At 40.1% G+C, this 22,786-nt stretch overlaps 1 protein-coding gene across 2 annotated transcripts; it reads right to left on the reverse strand.

The window, feature by feature from the left end:
• Positions 1 to 1,697: 1,697 nt before the first annotated feature.
• On the reverse strand, positions 1,698 to 22,636 carry LOC131446140 (calcium/calmodulin-dependent protein kinase kinase 2). 2 transcript variants are annotated; one of them, XM_058617173.1, is made up of 18 exons: positions 22,310 to 22,636; positions 18,381 to 18,676; positions 16,925 to 17,266; positions 14,185 to 14,232; positions 13,132 to 13,185; positions 11,256 to 11,307; positions 10,965 to 11,098; positions 10,323 to 10,359; positions 9,890 to 9,911; positions 9,700 to 9,788; positions 8,387 to 8,586; positions 8,205 to 8,258; positions 8,027 to 8,100; positions 7,805 to 7,892; positions 7,561 to 7,692; positions 6,450 to 6,553; positions 6,203 to 6,256; positions 1,698 to 5,161 (listed from the first exon to the last, which is right to left on the reverse strand). In XM_058617173.1, the coding sequence occupies exons 2-18, from the start codon at positions 18,609 to 18,611 to the stop codon at positions 5,089 to 5,091; spliced, it is 1,788 nt and encodes a 595-aa protein (XP_058473156.1). In that variant the 5' UTR covers positions 18,612 to 18,676; positions 22,310 to 22,636; the 3' UTR covers positions 1,698 to 5,088. The 2 variants fall into 2 exon arrangements, with proteins under 2 accessions (XP_058473156.1, XP_058473157.1); XM_058617174.1 differs by lacking the exon at positions 6,203 to 6,256 and having other exon boundaries at positions 22,310 to 22,635.
• Between the last annotated feature and the right edge of the window lie 150 nt (positions 22,637 to 22,786).

Genomic DNA, 22,786 nt, shown 5'->3' on the forward strand with positions numbered 1-22,786 from the left:
AAACCCTGATGTGTAGTTTAGCAACTCTCGTTTCATTTGGTTTGATTAATTAATGCAATGACTTTTTATACTTAATGGGTTTTTTTTTTCTTAAAAAGAAAGTGAATATCATATATCTTCACTTTGACAATACAAGACAATACCAAGATCAGAGGGTATCAAGACCAAGACAAGACTAAGACCAAGACAGACCAGGTCAAGGCCAAGACCAAGTCGAGACAAGACCGAGACCAAATACATCAATGTACTAACAAAATGGTGCTGTATTTTCTTTATTAATATTTAGCAGCAGCTTCCAGATGCCATTCACATAAATGTATGTTAAATTTTCATGGCTGGTGCCGAGTGAGTTCTGCTTTATTTTAGGGATAAAGTAGAAGAAACAGATGTATGACAAACATCTCACCTTTAGAATAAACATTATAATAACAATGCTGTTATAAGTAAGAAAGCTGGGAATGTTTCCTTCTTTTCTTACACCTGGCACCATCGAGCAGGTAAACAATAAAATGAAGGTACAGATTCTAGAACAATCAGCACTTCTCAGATGCTGATGTTGGGTTTTAGGCTGTATGTTACATACAATACATCCCAATGGAGGCAAAAAAAAAAAACCCACACCTGCTCCATGACCTGTATTGACCTCTATATTACATCTATACTGTATCTTACATGATAAACATTACATTATTCTGCAGTGAGCCAGTCCCACACCAACTAACACTCCAATTAGTTTTATGCTGATGTTTTGAGTACATGATGCTTTTCGATTCTACAGCTCTTCATAATTACAAGATTTCTGTTTTGTTTGTAATCACTTTTCTAAAGTGTGTCTCCACGTATCACCACGTCTTTCCAGTTTTCTTTGCACATAAATAATTTCCCCCTGTATTTATCTTTTACTACAATATAGTAGGTGATATGTTTGATTCATTTACGATTGATACAAGATTCATCTGTGTTTTGTAGACATATCAGAAGCTCTGGGGATGAATTTTTCACCTCACGCACTTCAGCCAGAAGCTAAATCTGAATCAGTCACTCTCATAACTCTTTTTCTCAAGTGACATAAACACTGCAGTGCAGTGGAATAATCACAAGAGGTCAGTGTTACAATCTATTTCCCTTCATGTGTCAACCCTCTACTGATAATGTGAAGACTTACATTCCTGTATGCTGACACAAGTGTGGTGTGAAAATAACGCAACATATAACACAAGCATAATCATTTATTGACAAAAAAAAGAAGATATTATCACTTAATATTAGTGCATGTGTGTAACATAAGGTGAATGGGCTAGATTTTGTTCACTTGCAGGGATTTGAATGTTATTAATTCATTAGAAATGCATTTAATACTTTTAAACATGCTAGGTTTTAATCCTACATCAAAATCTTGTTAAATGAAAGGTATTTTAAAACTAGACTAGTTCAAAACAATGTCATTTACAGTATTTATTTAAGTGGTACAAACTGCTGCAATTTGTTTTGTACTATAACATAATGCTTAGATAAAATAGTCTATCATGTTTTACATGTAGTTTTGTATGTTTTAAGTCCAATTATATTCAGTTCATTAACCACTCTCACGTCAGTGTTTTCCATACCCTCATGTTGTAGTGCACAGCACACCCTTGTGGTCTGTTACCGCAACTGCAAATACAACATTTAAAATAGCAACATTCAGACCCAAAACATTCCAAAGGCATTAATATATTTTTTATTCAAATGATGAACAAGATACAGTGGATATAGAATAGTTTATTTATCAAAGGCCTGATTCTGTTGCCGAGGGCCTTTCATGCTATAACAATACAGTGGTATGTGTGAGTATGTTGGCATGCATTGAGAGTAAAAGAGCCCCCAAAACTCTTGAATTGAATAAATTACACTATAGAATTCAAAAACAGGTGAACAGCAAAAGTGAACCACTGACTGTAGCCCGGACGTTCTGATGAGAATGGGCAAAGACTGGGTTGAAACAAATAAACAAACAAACAAGCTTAAATATTGTATCTATAAAATATTTACTGTACAGTTTTCCATTGTCAAACGGTCCTTCAAGTACCTGCTTTATTTTCCACACGGTAAAAACTTACAATAACCTACAGGAAATTCCAGTTTTGTTTATGTATTTTTTTAATGTAATTATGGTTTAAAGGTCCAATGTGTCAACATGTTTTCATTTGGTAGACGTTGAAGCTAAAATGACTCCACTGTGAATCACTTATAACCGCTTTTCATTAACATCTATATCAGGAGCTACAGTAGGTCAGCGCCATTTTGGACTACCATGTTTTTACAGTCGCCCACAAAAGACAAACTAAAGATTTATGCAAAGTAAAGGCTACATAGGTTCTTCACAACAAGTCCTCCAGCTGAAACGTAACCATGGGTCGATTTGGTCAACACCTGAATGACACATAGGTACATTTTTAGCATGTGGGTATTTCTAAACTTAATTAGGCACAAGTGTTAATGAGATTAGGGCTACGCAGTGCGTTACAGACAATGACAAAAAAGGGGGGTCAACCACACCAGAGCACAACACTTTAAAATACTAAGGAAACTGCCAGTGGAAACCACAATGAAGCTACTTGATGATGACACACACACACACACACACACAAGTCACCAGATTGCTGTTATTTATCCTACCACTAGGGGCGTCTATTTTAACCCTTTAATACCGAGTGGCACGTTTGCACAAGCGCGACAGTTTGTGCTGTCGAGTAAAACGCCAACGGTTTCTGAAAAGCCGAGAAGTTGCACGTCAAAGTCAACGTGTGGTTATTACGGTAATTTTAACCAGCATCTTTGTCACCAGAGAGAGTTGGGAAAAACAGGCCTGTTTCTGGACATTAAGATAAAAACTGAAACTAATGTTATTTAAATATGTTTTATACTGTTCAAATTTCAAATTTAAGATACAAAATCTGGTGTTCATATACAACTACAGAGTTTTTCTTCATTTTACATTGTTAATACACCATTTTAACGTGCAGTCAATTGTAAACAACTGCCAGATATAGAAAGGTATTCTGGACACTTACACACAAGACATTTTCTGCATACGACGTTCCTGCATACGACCCATAGTCACTTTTCGTTGGAGGACAGTCTTGTCCAACACACTTGGCAGGGAAGGGGACGGGTGAAATTTGACACACTGTACCTTTAAAAGAGGTGACATGTCACAGTGTGAAGTAAAATGGAGGCTATGCAATTCATTTTCTGCCTAAATAGGAGGCTCGTTTATCAATTACGCTGGGAGTGAGATCTCCAAAAGTTCAGTTCAGTCGGCAGTTTTACTCGTGAAATCAGATCGTTTGTCTCAGTTTGAAGCGATTCACGTAACATCGGGTAAACAGATGTAAAAAAGAATGTGACAATCTGAAAAAAAACACACATCATAATGCATAGTACTGGTGATAAAACAGACAAATGCAAGAAGTAAGGTAAAAAAAACAACTGAAGCTATTATTGTGTGGAAGCATTGAATGTCACATACTATACTGTGTGAATATTGTGGATACATGTCAAGAATTTACTTACACTGATGGGAGGGGAGGGTAAACTTGAGGAATATCATCTAGACTTAAACATGTTTAAAAAGTATTTCAGAATTGTTAAGAAACATTTGCAGCTTGGCCAAGTCCTCCAGTCAAAGATGACAACAGTTTTTTTTTTTTTTTTTTAAAACATCTCTTACAGATGTGCATAGATTTGTACAAAAGGTCTGCAGCTGCACTATGCTTCCGTCTCGAAACAGTTCGGTAAGAACAAATAGTTTAAAGGTTTGTTTAACTATATTTTACAACATTATACATAGTTTAAGTAGTTTTTTGTTTTGTTTTTGGTGTCCTGAAAATGTGCATTTATATAACATCTATAATTGTTATCACGATATATAAAACAAACAAGTGAGAACATTCACATATCTAACTTGAGGTTTGAAATCCGTCATGTTCACTAGCGTCCTTCGAGGAAATGAAAAAGATACAGTTACAAATCTGAGACTAACATTTTACTATTTCAACTTTAATAAAATAACAATGTTTACCTACATAGTAACTTTGCACCAACCCCTTTTTCTCTTATGAATGTTATATAACACTATCTTCATTTCTCTATGTGTTGCAGCTTTATGAACTAAAAAAAAAGAAGCAAATACCGACCATATGAAACCATACGGTTGCTCACTTAATAAAGTTTGACCAGAAGCAAGAAATCCTATTTTCTTTTAAACCTATGCTATGTTGTATATGCAGTAATCATTCATTGAATTATTCACAAACCACTATATCAACTGTCTGTAAAGCTTTCTACTCATTTTTAAACTCACTATTAAAAAACAGTGGTAAGATTGTAAAAACAAAATTGCATCAAACAAATATGCGTGCATGTGTATGTGGGTGTCCTTAAATAGCTTATACAGATTTGCATTGGGAAAGTAAACACATGCATTCAATGACGTAAACATTTTACCACTGCCCTTTTTTTGGAAAACCAAGTGATTCACTCCGAGATTATAAACCCGGGCACTGCCGCCACGAGGCAGAGTGACCCAGACAATCATGGTCTTTGACCTGCTCGGCTAAACACAAACGTCGTCGAGGCGACGGCGGAGACGACCCGTCCCTCCTGTTCACAACATGTGCCGCACGTACCTGAAATGTCCTCACGTGAGGACAAGGAACAACACAAGTGGCTAAGAACTACAATAAAACGCACACGCTGTACATTTGAAGCCTGAGACGACGCATGCTAAAACTATACACGCATGCATAACGTTAGAGGAGACTGGTTCAGGTGGTGAGAGCTCAAGCTCAAGGGTCAAGGTTCGTGTGGGGTTCCTCTCTTGGAAGTTTCACATGTAATTGTCACATGTCCCAAATCCCACACACTAAGCCTTACATAAGAGGAGAGAGTGGAGAAAAAAAAAGAAGCTTAGAAGTGGTTTTCAAAGTGCCTTACATCCTAACTCCCTTTTCTGTGTCCAATCCACCTCCAGTGAGAATGTACGTAGGTGTGCGCTGCCAGGGTGTAAAGGGATGTCGTGTCGTGTGCGTTATACGCCGCCGTGCATCAGGAGAGAGCCTCGTCCTCTCCAACATATGGCAGGTCCATGCTCCTCATGCCGTCGCCGCTCTCCTGTTTCCTAAGTAACAAAGCAGAAGACGCAGCGTTTAGTTCAGTCGCAGCCGTGCAGAAAAGGGCCTGCTGTCGTCCCTATAGGAACTGAAACCAACCATTTCACTGTTATATAATACAAGGCAGCAGGCACTTGGGAGGCGGGGCAAGCTGTCGGGCTGACATCTATCATACATATGGGCAGAAACTGGACAAAATAAAGTGGAAAAATAAGGATAAAGCAGGGGGAGGGGATTCAAAAATTAATCTTTTTCTTTTCAAAGAAGTACGCTGACATTCATTTACAGGCATGTTTTTTGGTAAGAGTGGACGCCTCATGCAGGGAAAGAGTTAAAATCTGAAACCAGTGTGACGTATCCAACTGATTTGACTGTACTACACATGTTTTAAAGGTCCAGTATGTAACATTTAGGCAGATTCATCCATATCCATACGTACGCTTGTATAAATGTCACTTTAAAATAAACATTTTAAGGTTTTTTACAGCCTTAAAAGAGACTTTTATGTGTACTTTAGGCGAGGGCCTTGCTTTTGGAGGGCCACCATCTTGTGCTGCCATGTTTCTACATGTGCCAAAGTGTGCGCTTTACTGTACACTTTGAAGTGGAGGCTTACTAGGCAACTGAAGGAGAGCAATATCCTTTCTGCCATGTGAAGGCCACCTTTGTTGCACTTGGGGGGGGAAAAGGAGGGGTAGTTCTCTGTTCTTTACAATCTGCAGTCTCCCCATTAGATGTCACTCAGCTCGTACACACTGGACCTTAACAAGGCAGTCAATATAACATACTCAAACACTGAATCTTAGCTGAAGACTGTGATCATTTGCTATAAGGATATTCTGCTCTACACATGCTTTACTAAAAGCAACCTCAGACAAATGATACGGAGACACACAATAAATATTCTTGCAGGCTGTTGACAAGCTCACTGCAGCAGGATACTTAACCACTAAAAGCCACATTGAGAAATAAAGCTGCCTCCATCATGCAAAGTGTTGATTTAACGACACTCGTACCACAGCAGGTGCATTTTCCCTTAAGTTATTTACCTTCTTTGGTTACAATGTATGTAGCAGTATCGCACATTGCCTGCTCTGCCTTTGCTGCAGGGCAGGGGGAGGGGGGGAGGAGAGAGAAATAACAGCTGTTTACTTGACAAACATTCGCTGGCTACAGCTCTTGTTGACAGCACACTGCTGAGAGTCATTTTTTTTTCCCCCTCAAAAAGCTACTTCAAATCCTTTGGTAGAAACTGGGGGGCTTAAAGCCTGTTGTGTTTCTGTAAACAAGCCTCACATGAGTGTTTGCCCTGAAGCGCACGAATTGCCACGGTCCTCTTTGCGGCCCCAGTCAAAGGGGTTCCCGAAGGAACGCTTCCTCAGCATGGTCCTCACCAGGATCTTGAAAAAAGAAAAAAAGAAAACAAAGAGAAAACATAATAAACAATGCATTTCTTTTAAATTCCAAACTAGGTTTTGCTGGTGGTGCAGTTTCCTGCAGACCAGTAAAACAGCAAACCCTCTGCTTTTACAGCACCTTATTTGCCTGTAATGTGCCGTCGCGACATACATCATTACACGGTGACGGCAGATTTGACATTTCCACATTTATCTTTGTTCAGACGGGTGGGTAGATGGGTTGGAAATAAATAATGTGTCTGCCCTTTCGAGTCAAGCACTAGTTACAGACTTTTACACAAGAAACAGAGCACAAAATACCCTTGAATCTCTATTAATATTTGGCAATAATTAAAAAGATAGTGTGAACGTTTTCAATATGAACAAATACATATTACATTTTAAACCATTGTCAAATGAGTGCACAAAAGGTTGATTAAGCCTCACTCATTTATATATATATATTTAAAAATAAACCGGACCTCTGGTCACCTTTTTTATTCACTCTTGTCAAATATATGTTAAGTTATGTTAATGTCTACGTTTCATGTACAGCGTGTGTTTGAAAAACCGGAGTCGAATTCCTTGTATGTGTTACATACTTGGCCAATAAAGCTGATTCTGATTCTGATTCTGATTCTTCTCACGCCTGTGCTGCTGGGGTATAAACACAAACCCAACCTTTCAGTTCATGAAAACCAAACAGAGGCATAATAATATATAAACAGTATTAAGTTATGCATTGCAGCTTCATTGCAGTTTCCAATGTAACATGAATTTATGTCCAAATGATAAAGTGAGTTAAACATCTGCTCTAATAGCACAACAAATATTAGAAAGAGAAGTCAAATTTAGACCAAGATTTCAATATGCTAAGCAGGGCTTCTTAAAACAAGAATTAAAAATAAACTCTGCTGCAGTAATAAGTCAGATAACTGGGCTATGGTGTGACTGTGATGGCTCATTAAAATGAGGTTTTTGTGGGACATAAAACCAGGTCATGAACTCACCACTGTAGCCAGACTGGGGATGTGTTTAACAGAATTCTCCACCTCCTCCTCGGTCACCTCGATGAGCATGCAACAGTTGTCGTCCTCCGGTGGGAGGGGCTCCGCGCCGTGCCTCGTCACCCACGGGTGCACCTGGACACAGATGATGAGATTTTACAAAACAAACTGACAGCATTTAAATGATAAGACATTTTTTCCCCTTACAAGAAATGTTTGAAATCAATCCATCTCAGAGAATGTTTACCTTGATCTGTGCGACTGATATCCTGCTCTCTGGGTTCTTGTCCAACATTTTCATCAGCAAATCTTTGAGGTCATCTGATATGTCAGTGCTGAAATACACAAAAAACATAGATAAAAAAAAAACAAAAAACGTTTGGATCAGATAAATAACTAAACTTATCTATTGATTCCACAAGGAGCCACTGGGCAGTGATGTGTTATTGACAGGAGGCACAGAACTGACCGTTCGGGTAACACCACGGGTTGTGTCTTGATCTTCTGATGAAGACTGAGGATGCGCTCATCCATAAATGGACACTGTGAACAAATAGATAAGTATTGGTTTTAGTGGTAAAAAAAAAAGAAAGAAAAAAAGAAGCAGATTGTCAAAGAGTAGAAACTGTAAGAACACAGAGACTCACCACTCCAAAAGCAAAGCAATAAAGTGTCACTCCCATGGCCCACACATCCAAAGCCTTTTAGTGGGAAAAAATTAAAACGCTCGATCACTTAAATATACACTACATCTTTAGGGAATTATTTTTTTTTAAAAAACCTGCATTTCTGACAAACTATCCCCAGAGGGCAGTAGTGAGCTTGGTACCTTTCCGGAGAAGTTCTTCCTGGTTTCGGAGAGTGTCTCAGGTGCAAGGAACGCAGGTGTTCCCACCGTGCTTGTCAGGAGAGCATCAGCTCCTTCAAACTGGTTACTGACACCAAAGTCTGCTATCTTGATGTGTCCGTCTTCACCCACCAACAGGTTAGAGGGCTTGATGTCTCTGTGGATAATCCTCTGGTAATGCACTGGTGAAACAGAAACATATTCATTATGACAAAAACAAAGCAACTTATGTCTTAAAATAACATTTTCACCGGCTGAGTATTTATTTTTTGTATCTGAGAACAAATTGTGGTGGATGGAAGAAAATAAAAATAGCTATGACCGGACAGGAAGTGGTGTAAACATTTCAGTCGTGACATATGTAAATCACAAGAATCACGCCGGCGTAGCTGTTTCCGTGTCATATTAAATCAGCTCGAAATGCATTCACAACCAAAATAATAAAAGGGTGTCTCTGCTGCACATCCTTCTCTTAGTACTCATGGATGACACTTGATGCAAAACCTCTTCTCCTGTGCTGAAATTAATTAAGAGCCACAGAGATGATGTGAAATGAGCTCTGTGATTTGCTACAGATCACAGAGCTCAGCAAAGAGAACAGACAGACTTATGTAAAAGGCAGAGAATTGTGGGACAAGGTTAGATCTTGATACATGCAGTATAGAGTATGTAACATATTTTTACCCCGAGGTAAGAATATAATGAACAGCCTCTCTGTTGGTTGCAAAAATGACTTTGTTTGAACGCTTAACTATGGGAAAATAAGCCCACTTCTCACTTTATTTATAACATCACATAACATTTTCCTGCGTTAATAATCGCAATTGCTATTTTAAGGTATTCACTTTCAATTATTGATGTCAATTATGTAAATGATGTTCTTATTTAGAGGGAAATCAGACAATAAAGTGACAGTCAAATCACAATTCTGGAGGCTTCAAAACTGGATGTGTGATGTCACTACCAGTTGCCTAACTAAATGTGGGCATTCACAAACCTATATGTGATCTAATTTAGGTATGAACATATAAACACTTAAGTGATATTACTGTACTGACCGGGTTAGGGTTAGATTAAGGGAAGATTTTGCAGAGAACGGTACACAAATAGAGAGGAAAAAGAGGTGATAACCGTTTAAAAAACACATGAATATGAGTAGAATCTATTGACAGTGTTTTTAACGCTTATACCATTGTTGTGATCGTCCGATGAGATAGATACACAACTCTGATCTCATTTTAAAACCCTGCAGTCACACGCTAAAGAGAAGGATAACAGAGGAGGTTCGGACTCACAGTACTCAATTCCCCTGAGCAGATCCTGGAAGTAAAAGCGCGCCTGGTCCTCACTGAAAGGTTTATCTGTTGGCACCTCCATCACAGCCCTGAATACATGAACACATGCACACATTAACAGGTGAACACAATTAGCAATCATAACCAATGGGAAAGAGCACTTTGCACTTACGAAAGAGGCTTAACTTACCCTTTCTTCACCAGCTCAAACACTGCGACAGAAACACAGATGAGGTTAGTGATAAAAGCTTTTCAGTTACCAGGACACAAAAACTAAAAACATCTTTTCAAATGACCTTCCTTTATGTGTCGTTGTAAGTCTGTGTGTGTGTGTGTACATGTCTCTAGAAGACTGTGTGGACCGACTGCCAAGCAAACCTATCTTTGTGAGGACATTTTGTCTGGTCCACACCACTTTAACAGGCTTTCTGAGGATTATGACCTGGTTTTAGGGTAAAGGGTAGAATTAAGATAAGGGTTAGGCATTTAGTTGTGATGGTTAAGGTTAGAGTAAAGGGCTAGGGAACGCATTATGTCTATGAGTGTCCACACAAAGAGTGCAAAACCAGCGTGTGTGTGCGTGTGTGTGTGTGTTAAAGCCTGGCTAGCAGGCCATAACGTACCCATGTACAGATGGTCCTCACTGGGGTCGTCCAAAACCTGGCAACAAATCACATACAAATGTAAATTAGTGTAACCGCACACATGACTGCACACACACACACACACACACACACACACAACCCTAATCATCTTTTGTTTGTTGCATGTGGTGAAAAATAAAATGCACTTGATGCAAATGATAATCATGAGTGGAAACCAAGGCCTTTATTACACACTACCACATTACAGTATAATGACATATGTGATGCTGCATCATTTTTTTTTTTACCATTCCTTAGAGATGTGTTAGAATAAGATTAATGCCGTTTTGTAATTTGAGATAATCCAGAATCAAGAACTTTGAACTGTGTAGGGCAGAATTACACCTCTCAGTGTACAGCCTGCGGGAAATTATTAGAAGAGGAAGAAGAGATAATCCTTAATACACATAGTGCTGTTCTATTAGTGGGATGACAATATGTGTATTGCTCATTTAAAGGTCCAGTACATTGATAGGAAATTAATAGACGACCCGTAGGTATATTTAATGTAAGTATGTAATCGCTTTAAAATAAAAATCATTAGCCTAAGAATAAGCCTTTTATATGTACTCGATGTCACTCATGTATTGTGTTGTAAATGTTCATCTTATCCACGCTCACCTCCACTAGTTTTACTACATTGGAATGGTCCAGCTTTTTCAGGATGGCAATCTCTTGGTAGACCCGCTCCAGCGGTCCTTTGGGTTGAGCTGGACCCTCGGGGGCTGCTTTGGCTCCACGAGGGGGAGGTCTCCCTGATGATGGGGGAAAGAAATGATAGGTACAATAAGCCGAACAGGTATAAAGCATTAGTAAGCTGTATTTGTATGTATTCATGTGCTGCTATAAAACTAAAAGCGACTCTCTATGCTCTCTGCTGCGTTAGCCATCTACCTCTGGCTCCACACTTACGTGGGAAACCTGCCTGCCTCATCAGCCTCTTCTTGGACAGCACCTTCATCGCCTACAGGAGAGAAAGGGAGGTGGGATTAGATGGACGAGTGGAAAGTGAGAAAGCTAGTGGGCAAGAGATCCATGGAACATAACAACATAGCAGGAAGATACAAAAAGAGTCAGTGATGCATGTCTGACAGCGCTCCCACTCACACCCCCAGACGAATATCTCAAAGCCTAAAAATGTCACCTTGAACATCCTTTGTCTATCTGTGACTTCTAACACTCGTATTCACATTCATCGGGACTAAAGATTGACGTCCTGTGTGAAAGGACTGAAATAAGCAACTCATGCACATTGCCTTGCTCCTTATCTCAAACAAACTGCTTTATAGATGGCAACATAGCATAATATTTATAATGTTTATTCATTCACTCATTTTCTACCCGCTTTATCCTCCACATGAGGGTCGCGGGGAGCTGGTGCTAATCCCAGCTGACTAATGGTGCTTTGCCACTTCACAGTCCTGGCACGGCATGAATCAGCTGTTTGTTTGATTTCTTTTGCTTTTTCAGTATTGATAGTACTTGGTACTTGTCTTTTTAACTGTAGATCAGTTAAAAAGACTTTAAAATCCTGAAAACTTGTGTTAATCTCCAACATTTAGCAAGGAAATGTCTAAAAGATCAACGGTGAACAGATGAGTCTGGTGTATTTAGTGACAGCACTGCCGCATGTTAAATGAAGTCATGACAGTTTCATGCAGCCGTGCTATGATGACTCCGCCCACGTTGAGTAGGTACTATAGCACTTTATAATTTGGCTTACTTGAAGCACTTACTTCTAGCTCTTGTTCGTACCCACATGTTGAAATGCACTTACTGTAAGTCGCTAACATAGTAATGAAAAACCAAACTAAACCGTGTAGATTCAAGACGTGCCGCACCAAGCTAATATACGGAGACAAATAACCATCTACTCTCACATTCACACCTACGGTCATTTTAGAGTGACCAATCGATCTAATCCTCCTTCTGTTTTTGTGAAAGGAAGCAAGAGAACCTCAGACACGGGGAGAAATGCTAACGCCACGCAGAAAGGCCGTCAGTCAAACCGATTTTGAAACCAATGACCACTGTTGCTGTGTGCGCCAACAATACTAGCCACTGCACCACAGTGTGGCCCATTATAACATTTAATGTTTCGTAAAATATCGCGGGGCAAGCTCATTTTTACTTATATACTTAATGTGAGTCATTGCAGCAACGTTTTGGACCATTTGGAGACAGTTGAGGGGTGACTTGCTGAGGCAGCAGGATAGAAAAGCACAAATCACAAGCCCAGGCTGTGATACTGTGGACTTTAGATACTTTAGATATAGGATGCACCATACAAATAATGTTACAACATTTGTAGAGGCAGATAATGACCGTAAAAAAAACATTTACACACTGCAGCTTTACTTTTTTAATAGCCCCAGTGCCCTCAGTTATTATGGCAATGATATAATCACTGACAGTGACATGTGGGCTTTGTCACTTGGGAGAGATATTAAAATAATTCCCACGCCATTGTCTGTCAGTGTCGTGCAGCTTAATAAGAACAGTAGCAACAGCCAAACAGGAAAAGAGCTTGAGCTTATTTGTGATTACAGCACAACAGAGCAGGGCAACAATTAACTGCAGACACTTTTTCAAATGTGGAGTTTTCACATTAAATCACACCAATCAATGTGATGAGGGGGCACTGACACAGACACTCCGCCTCCGTGTGTGTGCCTGCATCTGAGTGACAAGTGGGGAAAAAAAAGAAAGAAGAAGAAGTGGGAGAAACACAGACGGTGTAATCACATCTGTGTCTGCGTATGTGTGCGTATGTGTGTGAATAACTCACATAATATGTGTTGTCGTCCTCATTGTACGCCAGCTTGACAACACCGTAGGAGCCCTGGTTCAGGAGGAAGTAAATGAGAGAAGAAGCCAATAAAAGTGACACTGAGCAGCTGTCAATTTGCTTCTTTTTTTTTTTCTTTTACAAAAAATATCACATTATGTGCAAAGCAAATGTTCCATATACATACAGACACACAAACAGGAACAAATACACAAACGCATGCAGACAAGGGATGTGCGTGGGCCGACAGAGAACACGGACAGAGCACCAGCTGCTTCAAAGAGAGAACAGAAAAATTCAAATTGTCTTTCCCTCTCTTTCATTTTTGATTGCAGGCTAATTAAGGAAACTGGATCTGGTTTGTGTTATCATGCTGCCCTGCCCACACACCCACACACCCACACACACACACACACACACATGAAATTCAGGATGAAAACTAGGCCCAATTAGAGGCCCGTGTGCAGAAATTCACACACAAAAACAAACAGAGAGAAAGAGAGTAGGGGAGGGGGGGGACAGGATCACTTCCTGCTGGTGTAGCAGATTGGAGAATCAGCACAGAGCTACAGTCCTGGAGATAATCTGATAACAGAATCCCCTCTAATAAACCTGAAACATATAATTGTCTCAGTTTAACACAAAACCCATTAGCATGCCTACGTACGAGTACACGCAGAAACAAACAAATGCTGTCTTATTAAACCCTAAATCTAAACCCACACCAACACTCTCCCACTCACTGGCTCACTCACACACACACACCCACACACACACACACACACACTTCTTTCCATCTATCCACCAAGCTTTGCACAACCCTTAGAGAGAACTATTTATACCAGCCTCTCATCCATCTTCCAACTCTCCCATGGCCTGGTGGTTTACACAGAGTTTGGGAAATGAGGACAGCCGGGAGAGAGGATATCAGAGACGGTGACTGCATGTCCTTGATGATGTGCGCTACTTGACAGACATGCAGTGGGCGGAAGGGAGAGGGGAAATGCAAGAGTCAGTGAAAGGGAGCAATCAGTGAGTTGTCTCTGACGGTACCTTTCCAATCTCATCTTTCAGCTTATATTGGTTGAGTTGAACACAGTCCTTGAAGAGAAAGGGAGAAAGGCAGAGAGGGAGAGAGGGAGAGAGAGAGGGAGAGAGGGAGAAAACAGTGAATGGTTCCAAATCAAGTCAAATGAATTTGATGATTTCTTCTTTTTCCATCCTCTCACTATCCCAGGTCCAATTTGACATTTTCATTTGAGGCTCCACCGTGACAAATTCTTACACATTAACCCTAATCTAATCAAATGTAATCTAATCCTGCAATATGTCGGAGATGGATACTGCATTGCTCAAAAGGTTTTATAGTATATGCATTTTGTAATAATTAGAGGAAACTATGCAGTCCAGTGCCAGTGTATTATATCCTGTTATTATGGTGAGGAGCAGAATTGATTTGAGTGCCGAGAACAAACAGAGCAGAGCAGCCTACAGAGAGTGATTCATACGAAATGGATATGCAGTGTCTAAAGCACCTGTCTAAATGTAGATTTTCTTTTGGTTTTGTATTGTTGATGTCCATTTGCCGGAAGACTTAGGCGCTTATGACGATGGAAAAATGACGCGCCTAAAGAATTGAGATACATTTAAGTACTAAAGAGCATGCTATTCATTTTAATTCACACTAAATGACTTTCAGAGTGGTAGAATCAGGAAAGTTCACTTTGTTCCAATGGGGTCACACACCATCTTTCACCACGAGGAGCCCAGACTTGTATTTCTCCTCACACTTGGTCACAAAAGCACAGGTGACAATTGACACTGGGATTGAAATGAGATTTCATATTGCTCGGTTTCATGTCTATTGGTTTTATTGCAGCAGTGAGGTTTTTTTTTATATTGGTCTTGGGTTTGGGTTACCACTGCCTGTCTCTGACTTATCACGGATTTTGGTGAAATTATTTCCTTACATACTTCCCCTCAAACAGAGCATCAACTATTAATGACACTCTTCCATCTGACCCAACCGTGGACTATCTTCTCTGCCTCTCTCCAGCTGGTTTCTTGTTTTTTTTCCAGTTATGCCTCAGTGTCTCATCTCCATCTGTTCCTGGGCTGTTCCCTCTCCCTTATATTTTGCAGGTTCCAGGTCAGAGCCTGGCGGGTGATGTTGGATGCTGGTTTATTTAGTGTATCCAGTCCAGTCCTCAGTTTCTCCTCAGGATTAGCTCACCAACTGTCTCTTGTTCCGCCCTTTGTCACAGCTCATCATGAATGCTTTTTTTTGGGCACCTGATGTTAAATATGAACCTCAGACAAGTGTTAATACCGGTCTGAATCTTCTGTTTGTCACATTGTTTTGGGTTTCCCTGCAGATCTGAGCACTGATTTGACAATGGAGTTGAAGACATGCACGTTTTGTGGCTGTGCTGATCTCTCTGGACAAAATGTTCTTCAGCATGACAAAGGCTTCTCACATCACAGCCCGAACGTTTTGCAAACTGAAACTGAAACAATTTTTCAGAGAAAAGTATTTCTTTGAAAATGTGTGACCTAATTACAAGATATCTGCAGGTTTAAGGAAGCTAAATGTAAGATTTTTTTTCAAGGCCATTTGTAATGTGCACCTTGTTAGCAGGTTCTTAGTAGCAGAGCAATCGATGCACAGGGTGACTGCCTTGAACATGCACTGAGTGTGAGGAGAAGAGAGACAGAGAGAGAGAGAGAGAGAGAGAGAGAGCAGATGAAGATGTGAGCACTCAAACTAAAAAAGCAAGCAGACTGAACCCTCGAAGCAACCGTCATAGCTCTGCTCAATCACCGTTTAAAAGCTCCTAAGAACAGCTTTATTCTCCACAATATAATTTTTAAGCTCTCTATTCCTAACCCTGTGCTTGTTTATATTCTGTGTGCGCTCTCATAATAAAGACAGATAAATTATGCCACAGTTCTGCTCATTCTGGCATCTAATTTGCAAAATATCCATCTAACGGTAATTACAGATTTTACAAATTCGTAGATTTTTGTGGCTGTGGCATTGTTCAAGACCTTTGAACGCAGGATTTAAGGATTTATTTTCATTTATTTTTACAAAAATTAAGCCCTTAATTTTGGGCAGTACAATTAACGGATCTGCAGACACCCAGTGATTAACCTATGTGCATTTTCCCCCCCACATCTATATTAAGTGATTAAGTGAAAGCAAAACTGTTAATCCTAATTATAGCTACACTACAGGACGTCTACAGGTTTCTGTGTCTATTTACAACAAGGAAAACTAAAATGACCTACGTCTACTGGGACTGCGAAACCCTTACCTTCACATCCACAAACGTCAGTCTTTACCAGCGTGCTGCTGTTTTTCAAGACAAAGTCACACAGTTCTGCTTATTTTCATACAAGTGTGATGCCGTTACTGTGACAAACTCACAGACGTTCTGTAGCAGCACCTCCGCAAGAGCCTGGCTCTGTGTGAGCATTAGTTAATGTGTTCATTCATGTGTAAGGCTTTAAGCAATGAACAGTCTTTCAAGGAATACACGGGTCAGGTGGAGCAGAATAAATTAAGGTGCAGCCATGAATTATGTAATCACAATGATTATAACACTTGATGTCACCACATATTAGCTCCTTTTTGAGAGTTATTGGATCAAAAAAGCTGATAAACTACTGATTCTAATCATATTTGTCCACACGTGCAACACCACACGCAGTCAAGACAGTAAAACCGACTTCGAAGAACTTTCACATCCATAACACAGGAAGCAGATTAAGACTCAAGGCTGGATCATACCTGGAGGTCTGTGATAGAAACACTGTGGGACTCCACAGTGGGCCGCCGGGGCAGGCGGGGAGAGGAGTGCGGTGATGTGATGGGTGAGTACGGTAATGATGGGTAAATATGGCGCCCGTTGAGTCCAGGAGAGCTGCAGGGGGATGTTGCACTTTGCGAGCGTTCCTGCAGAGACAATTTCCTGTCTGACAGGTTCAATCTTCCTCTTTGCTCTTGGCTTTCGGGGAGCAGAGCCTCTGACCGGCGAACTGTGTGGGACAGCAGGTCGCAGGACGGGGTTGAGAAGGACGCTGCCACAGAGGATGCTGGCTCTGGCGTCTCAGAACTGTCCATTTCTTCTACCTGAGGTGTAAAACATCCACTTTATTCACCTTATCGCATGTTCCTGTAATTCTTTACTAGTCTTATATATAATAGTACACTGTGAGCTTATTTCTCAACTCATATATTAGATATTACAATAAAGAAATAACATAACTTTCAACTAATTTACCCCATCTGTCTTTCTATAGTTGGGACATTTTAAAAAAGTCTTGAAATATGACATTAAAGTTTTTACAATTGAGGGAGATTGAAAAATTGGTGTATCAATAAAAGGTTAAGACATCATGTATCTCTGATGTTTCTGCATTTCGCTGCACGAGTGAGAAATGTGTGAAAGCAGTAAACTTCAACTCTTAAATAAAAGATGGACACCGCATTGGAAATTCCACCATGTCTCAAAAGCTGCTGATGCTCTTTATGAGTTACCCCCCTTCCTATCCTTTTGTAGCGACATGGACTTTTTCGTCACCTACTACTTATCTCGTGGGAACTTGGCTCATTAACGGCAACATCTTAGCAGCAGCACAATAATGCAAATATTAAAGAGAGGCAATAAACTGTGAATTATAAGATACTTGGATATCATGTTATAATGAGTTGTGGGGATGTTTCCCCACATTGTCTCCAAAATTATATTCTACAAAGTGTTGACGTTAGGATTGTATGAAATGTAAAGCCCTAATATCTCCATAATCTCTGTTACCTCGTGCCTCTTCCAGGCCTTTTCTTTTCATTGAGAAAAAATCTACAAACATGGCATCATTTCAAGAAATGTCTTCATTTCAACCACTCTAAACACTGTAGTATATGAAGTATATGCCAGGCCTGTATGTGGCGCTGTAACACTGCCACAAAAATACACCAAAAATGAAGAAGAAGAACACATGACGCATATGCATAAAGCTTTTGCTCGGTGAACAAAGGTGAGGTTAAGATTTGATAAGAGGGGTGGGGCTGTGAGGCATGATGACATCACCGTTTTCCAAAGAACATACAGTAAATTACAAGAGTGGTGTTTTTTCCATATATAGTGTTTAATGTCCAAATGTCTGTTCTTTTTAGATAAAAAAAACTTTCGCAGATTCTCCTGAACTTGTTCTCCTGTGTCTGGGCCCTGGGTGTTTCCTCTTACCTCCTCCTCCCCAGTCTCACCCTCGGGTCTGCTGGGCTCGTACTCTGTGACCACAATGAGGGACTCCATGGCGTCCGGCGAGGGCGTCTGGGAGTGGGCGGTCAAAGGCGGAGCAGGACAGCTGCACAGCAGGTCAGGTAAAGGTTGTGAGGGGAGCACGGGGGGTGCGCGGCTGCCACAAGATGCCGGTGGCTCAGCAGAGGGCCAGGGGGTTATGTGACAAGGATACATTGTGGCGTTTTGAGAAGACTGATAACCAGTGCTCCATCAGATGAGAACCACGGTGAGAATGGGTCCTAAGACACAAGAGCAGACATTTTTTAGAAGAAGGAAACATGTGTAGCAATTATTTCACACATTTTGCTTACAGGAAAAAAAAAAAAAAGCCTCCTGATTTACCCTGAAAATGTTAATTGATATTAAAAATGTGGAGGTTAAAACTGTAAAATCAAAATCTTGAATAACAAGCTGAAGGCCTTAATCCATATGATCTCATTATGAATCTGTGAAAATTACATTTTTTTTCCCTCAACATGTTCTGTTAGGTGCTAATTAATGCAGGCAATTGTGTCTCGTATGAAATACTTCACCTCTAAAAGGATTGACATGATGTTTCTATCAAAGCAATGGCTCAGTCTGCTTTTGATGTCAGTTACGCAACATGGTTAAACATTATCAGCAAAAAAAATATAGCAGCTAAACAAAATCCTTTTACATAATCTTAAGAGGGCCATTTCCATCTCCATGATCACTCAGGCAATTATCTGCTTATTATCTTTGAGAGGGATGGAGAGAGTGGAGACGGTGTAGAGCGAAGGAAAGAAAGAAACACACTGAGATATTTTCCTTGGTTTTGTCGTCATTGGTTTTGACAAAGCAGTGGTGGTGTCACAGTGTGTGGGAGCTGAGGAAAAATCTCACAGATGCAGCAAAACAAAAGGAGGCATTAACAGAAACAGACTGTGGGAGCTCCAGCCCCACGTTCAGAATGAGGACCATGTGTGGGAAGAGACACCCACTGCAGGTGGCCTCTCTACCTTCATCACCAGCCTATAAATAATGATGTTCAATAATAATAAGAAAGGAAAAAAAAAACACATAAAAAGACTCATATCAAGCAACATCGTCTTATGGTCACACAGTTTCCAGCTATTGCAAAGAGGAGTGCTGCTTGTCACTTGGGTCTTCAATAAGATGACTGATCTAGTCGACCTCCGAATCGAGTGCATTGAGTTGAGTCAGATACTAGTTGATAAAAGCAGATAAAAATAAGGTAATGAAATCCAGTTCGACTGTTAAGACCCATCATCACTGCCACCAAAGCAACACACAAAGTAAATTTAGCCTCGTGAAGAAACTCAGAGATGTGACTGCTGAATTGCAATTCACCAGCTACAGACGTCTTTTTATATCCACTTAAGCGCAAACTACACTTACCAAACCTACTTTGATCACAGATTAAATAGTGAAGCACACATTAGGGCCTGTTTTCCAATTCACTCGCAGGGGTTCATGTGCAGGGTTGACGTTGCACATGAACCCCATACATTGAAGGTATAAAGAGATTTCATTATATTACGATACAACTGCAAATCTCAATTGCAACACAGCAGAGTAATCTCTTCAGTAGCCTTTTCAAAAATGTTTAGGCATGTCTAAAATGATGGCTTCATGACACACAGGAGCCATAGTTCGCTCAACTCCTCAAACACGGTGTTGATTTAAAATCTCTCAGTGTGAATTTTACATCATTTTGAACCTAATTTTTAAACACATTAAAACGTTTTTAATTCTGTTTTTAAAGTCAGAATTCTAAGAAAAAAGGTCTGAGATTGACTTTAATCTACTCTGAGATTTCTGAATAGATTAATTCTGACTTTAATCTCAGAATTCATGCTGTTTTATATTTTTTTTACTTTCTGACCTGCTGCAGTTTCACAGGGTATTTTATACTCATCAGTGTTCATGCCTTTTCATTTGATTTGTAGCCACTGCCGCTGTATTAACACTGATTACTTTTTTTGAATGGTCAAAACCTTATAACAGCAGTGTGACTAGTGCTTCATTTTGATTCATTCAATCAAGAAGCTTCCGAAGTCTGAAGTTCCCGGACAGAGACAGTGTACATCAATAATACCCCAACGGATGGGGGAAAGTCACAAACTTCCCTGATCCTTGGTGATCACCGCAGTTCAATGAGAACTATGCCAACAGATGCTGCCGAGCTCCAGATGCCATCCTGTGGCTCTTCGGATAACAAAGGTCACATGACCCGACCTGTGCTATCATGGGCAAGGGGGGAAAAGGAGGAGGGGAGAGGACTTATCAGCGCTTGTGGGGGTCCAAGCCATGTAGCGCATTAATACCAACAGAGACACGCAGTCGTACAAGTACATCACAGGGCCATCTGGAGCAGAGGAGGATGCCCCAGCTTCATTAAAAGATCAACAGGACAACCCCGTCAGTGATCTGTGGAGCTGTGCAGGAGATAAGCTGCTGTAAATGGAGGGTCTTAGTCAACGGCCGTGTTATCACAGTTGACAGTGACAAAAAGATTTGACTGGTAATCACAGTTCTGAATCCAAAAATACCCCAAAGTTTGACAATACTCTTTAGAATTCATAAAAAGAGTTAAAAGAGGACTACAGAAAAATGTCCACCGTGATATCTCAAGGTCATTTTTTCTGAATTCAGTTTGAAGGTCAAAGAGAACTTTTTTCTTGATCTAGTCCCAAATTGATATTAAGGAATGATTCATCAACTATTCTTTATCGCTCTCATTAATACCAGTCAACTCAAAAACCAAATGATTTCTAATTCAGTCCATTTGAGAAACTATAACCTGTTACAAAGGCATGTAAGTATTCAACAAAGAGACTGTGACTGTAACAATTATTGTCATAATCAGTCATTCAGTTGATTTCTTCAGTTGTTTCAGTGATTAAAATTGTGAAAAATATAAAAAGCTTGAAAATACTGGCAGCTACTGTGAGATATTCTACACCTGACGGCCAACAGAATAAGTTCTGGGACCACCACGTGGGGAGCACTGGTTCAAATCTCACTCTCGAGCTGAGCGGTCTAAGACGCTGACCTTTATATCAATTTGGTCATATATCGTCGTCCTTCCTCGTGCGATAGAATAATCGATATACCATATTTTAATTAATACATTAAGGAGCTCTAAAGTAAACAGTCCCTGCCAGTTGAGTTTACGGGATAGTGGCAGAGAAAGCTACATGCTCCATCCACGTTCAATACATAGCCTTTATACACTTTGTTTTCTATGTTGTGAATAAATAGAGGAATCCTACACTTTTAACTTTTCACTAATGTTTTATTTTCTTCAGTTCGACAGATATCGTGATGTATCACTTCTATGATTGCCTTGCAATATATATGATTGATATATTGATTGATATCACAGAATCGTTGTATTGTGATATTATTGGTATCGTGGACCATGTATCGCGTATCATGTCATTCCGTAACGTGATTCCCACACCTGTAAATGCCATAAATCAACTTCAATAAAATGAATAAAAACATTTTCAGACCACAGCATCTTGTCTTTGAGGACATAACACACACTGACTGATTCTTATCCCTTATATAAACTGCAGGCGCCTCAACTCAGTGTGGTTAGGCTGAATTAACTCACATTAACACGAGTGTGAGACAGAGAATTTGTTGTCAATAATTATCCCAAATTGACGAGAAAACGGTTGTCTGGAGCTCCACGCGGATTAGCTAACGTTAGCAGCTGCCTCTTCTGTCAAGATACAGATGTTGTCGGGCAGCCGGAGTCAAGTGATGCTAGTGTGGAGGCTGAGAAACGCCCGATAAAATAAAACAAAACAAAAAAAACAAAAACAAGAGCACACACCAGAGCACATGCTGTGTAAATATGAAATAAAAATTGATCATACCTCAACGCGTTACTTCGGCCAACAATTTCCAGTTATTATGAGGTTCCTTCTCCTTTTTGTAGCAGCGGTTGTGAGCAGCAGTCTGCGGAACGGCGGCTGGAGCTAAAGCTAGCTGTGAGTATGTATGTGTGTGTGTGTGTGTGTGTAGCGGTCTGTAGGACTGACCAATCCAGCTGAGAGACGCGGGTCTCGTGCCTCACATGGAGGAAGTGTTGACAAAACAAGCGGTGTGGTAATTTTAAATTTCAGCATATACATTTACCTTAAGAAAACCCACGTACAATGACACAACGTACAGCCGCCATTTGTTATTCTCAGTGTTGTACCCACGACCCTAAAATAAAACATTTTGTGCTTTATCTTGCCGAGTTGTGTCTTCAGCGAGTTTGTAGCTGACTGGCTCCCCCAGGTGGTGAAAACGAAGATTGTATTCTGAGGTTAAAGCAGCTTTTTGGAGCAGTTTTTTATTTTACAATT

The sequence above is a fragment of the Solea solea genome, chromosome 19 (genome assembly GCF_958295425.1).
Source record: "Solea solea chromosome 19, fSolSol10.1, whole genome shotgun sequence".
NCBI lineage: Eukaryota > Metazoa > Chordata > Actinopteri > Pleuronectiformes > Soleidae > Solea > Solea solea.

Coding starts and splice junctions, on each gene's coding strand:
- LOC131446140 (XM_058617173.1), bottom strand. CDS start 18,611: ATGTATCCTTGTCACATAACCCCCTGGCCCTCTGCTGAGCCACCGGCA. Junction 10,360..10,964: donor ATGTAGTAAAACTAGTGGAG/GTGAGCGTGGAT, acceptor ATTTGTTGCCAG/GTTTTGGACGACCCCAGTGA. Junction 8,587..9,699: donor GCTCAGGGGAATTGAGTACT/GTGAGTCCGAAC, acceptor CTGTTTCACCAG/TGCATTACCAGAGGATTATC.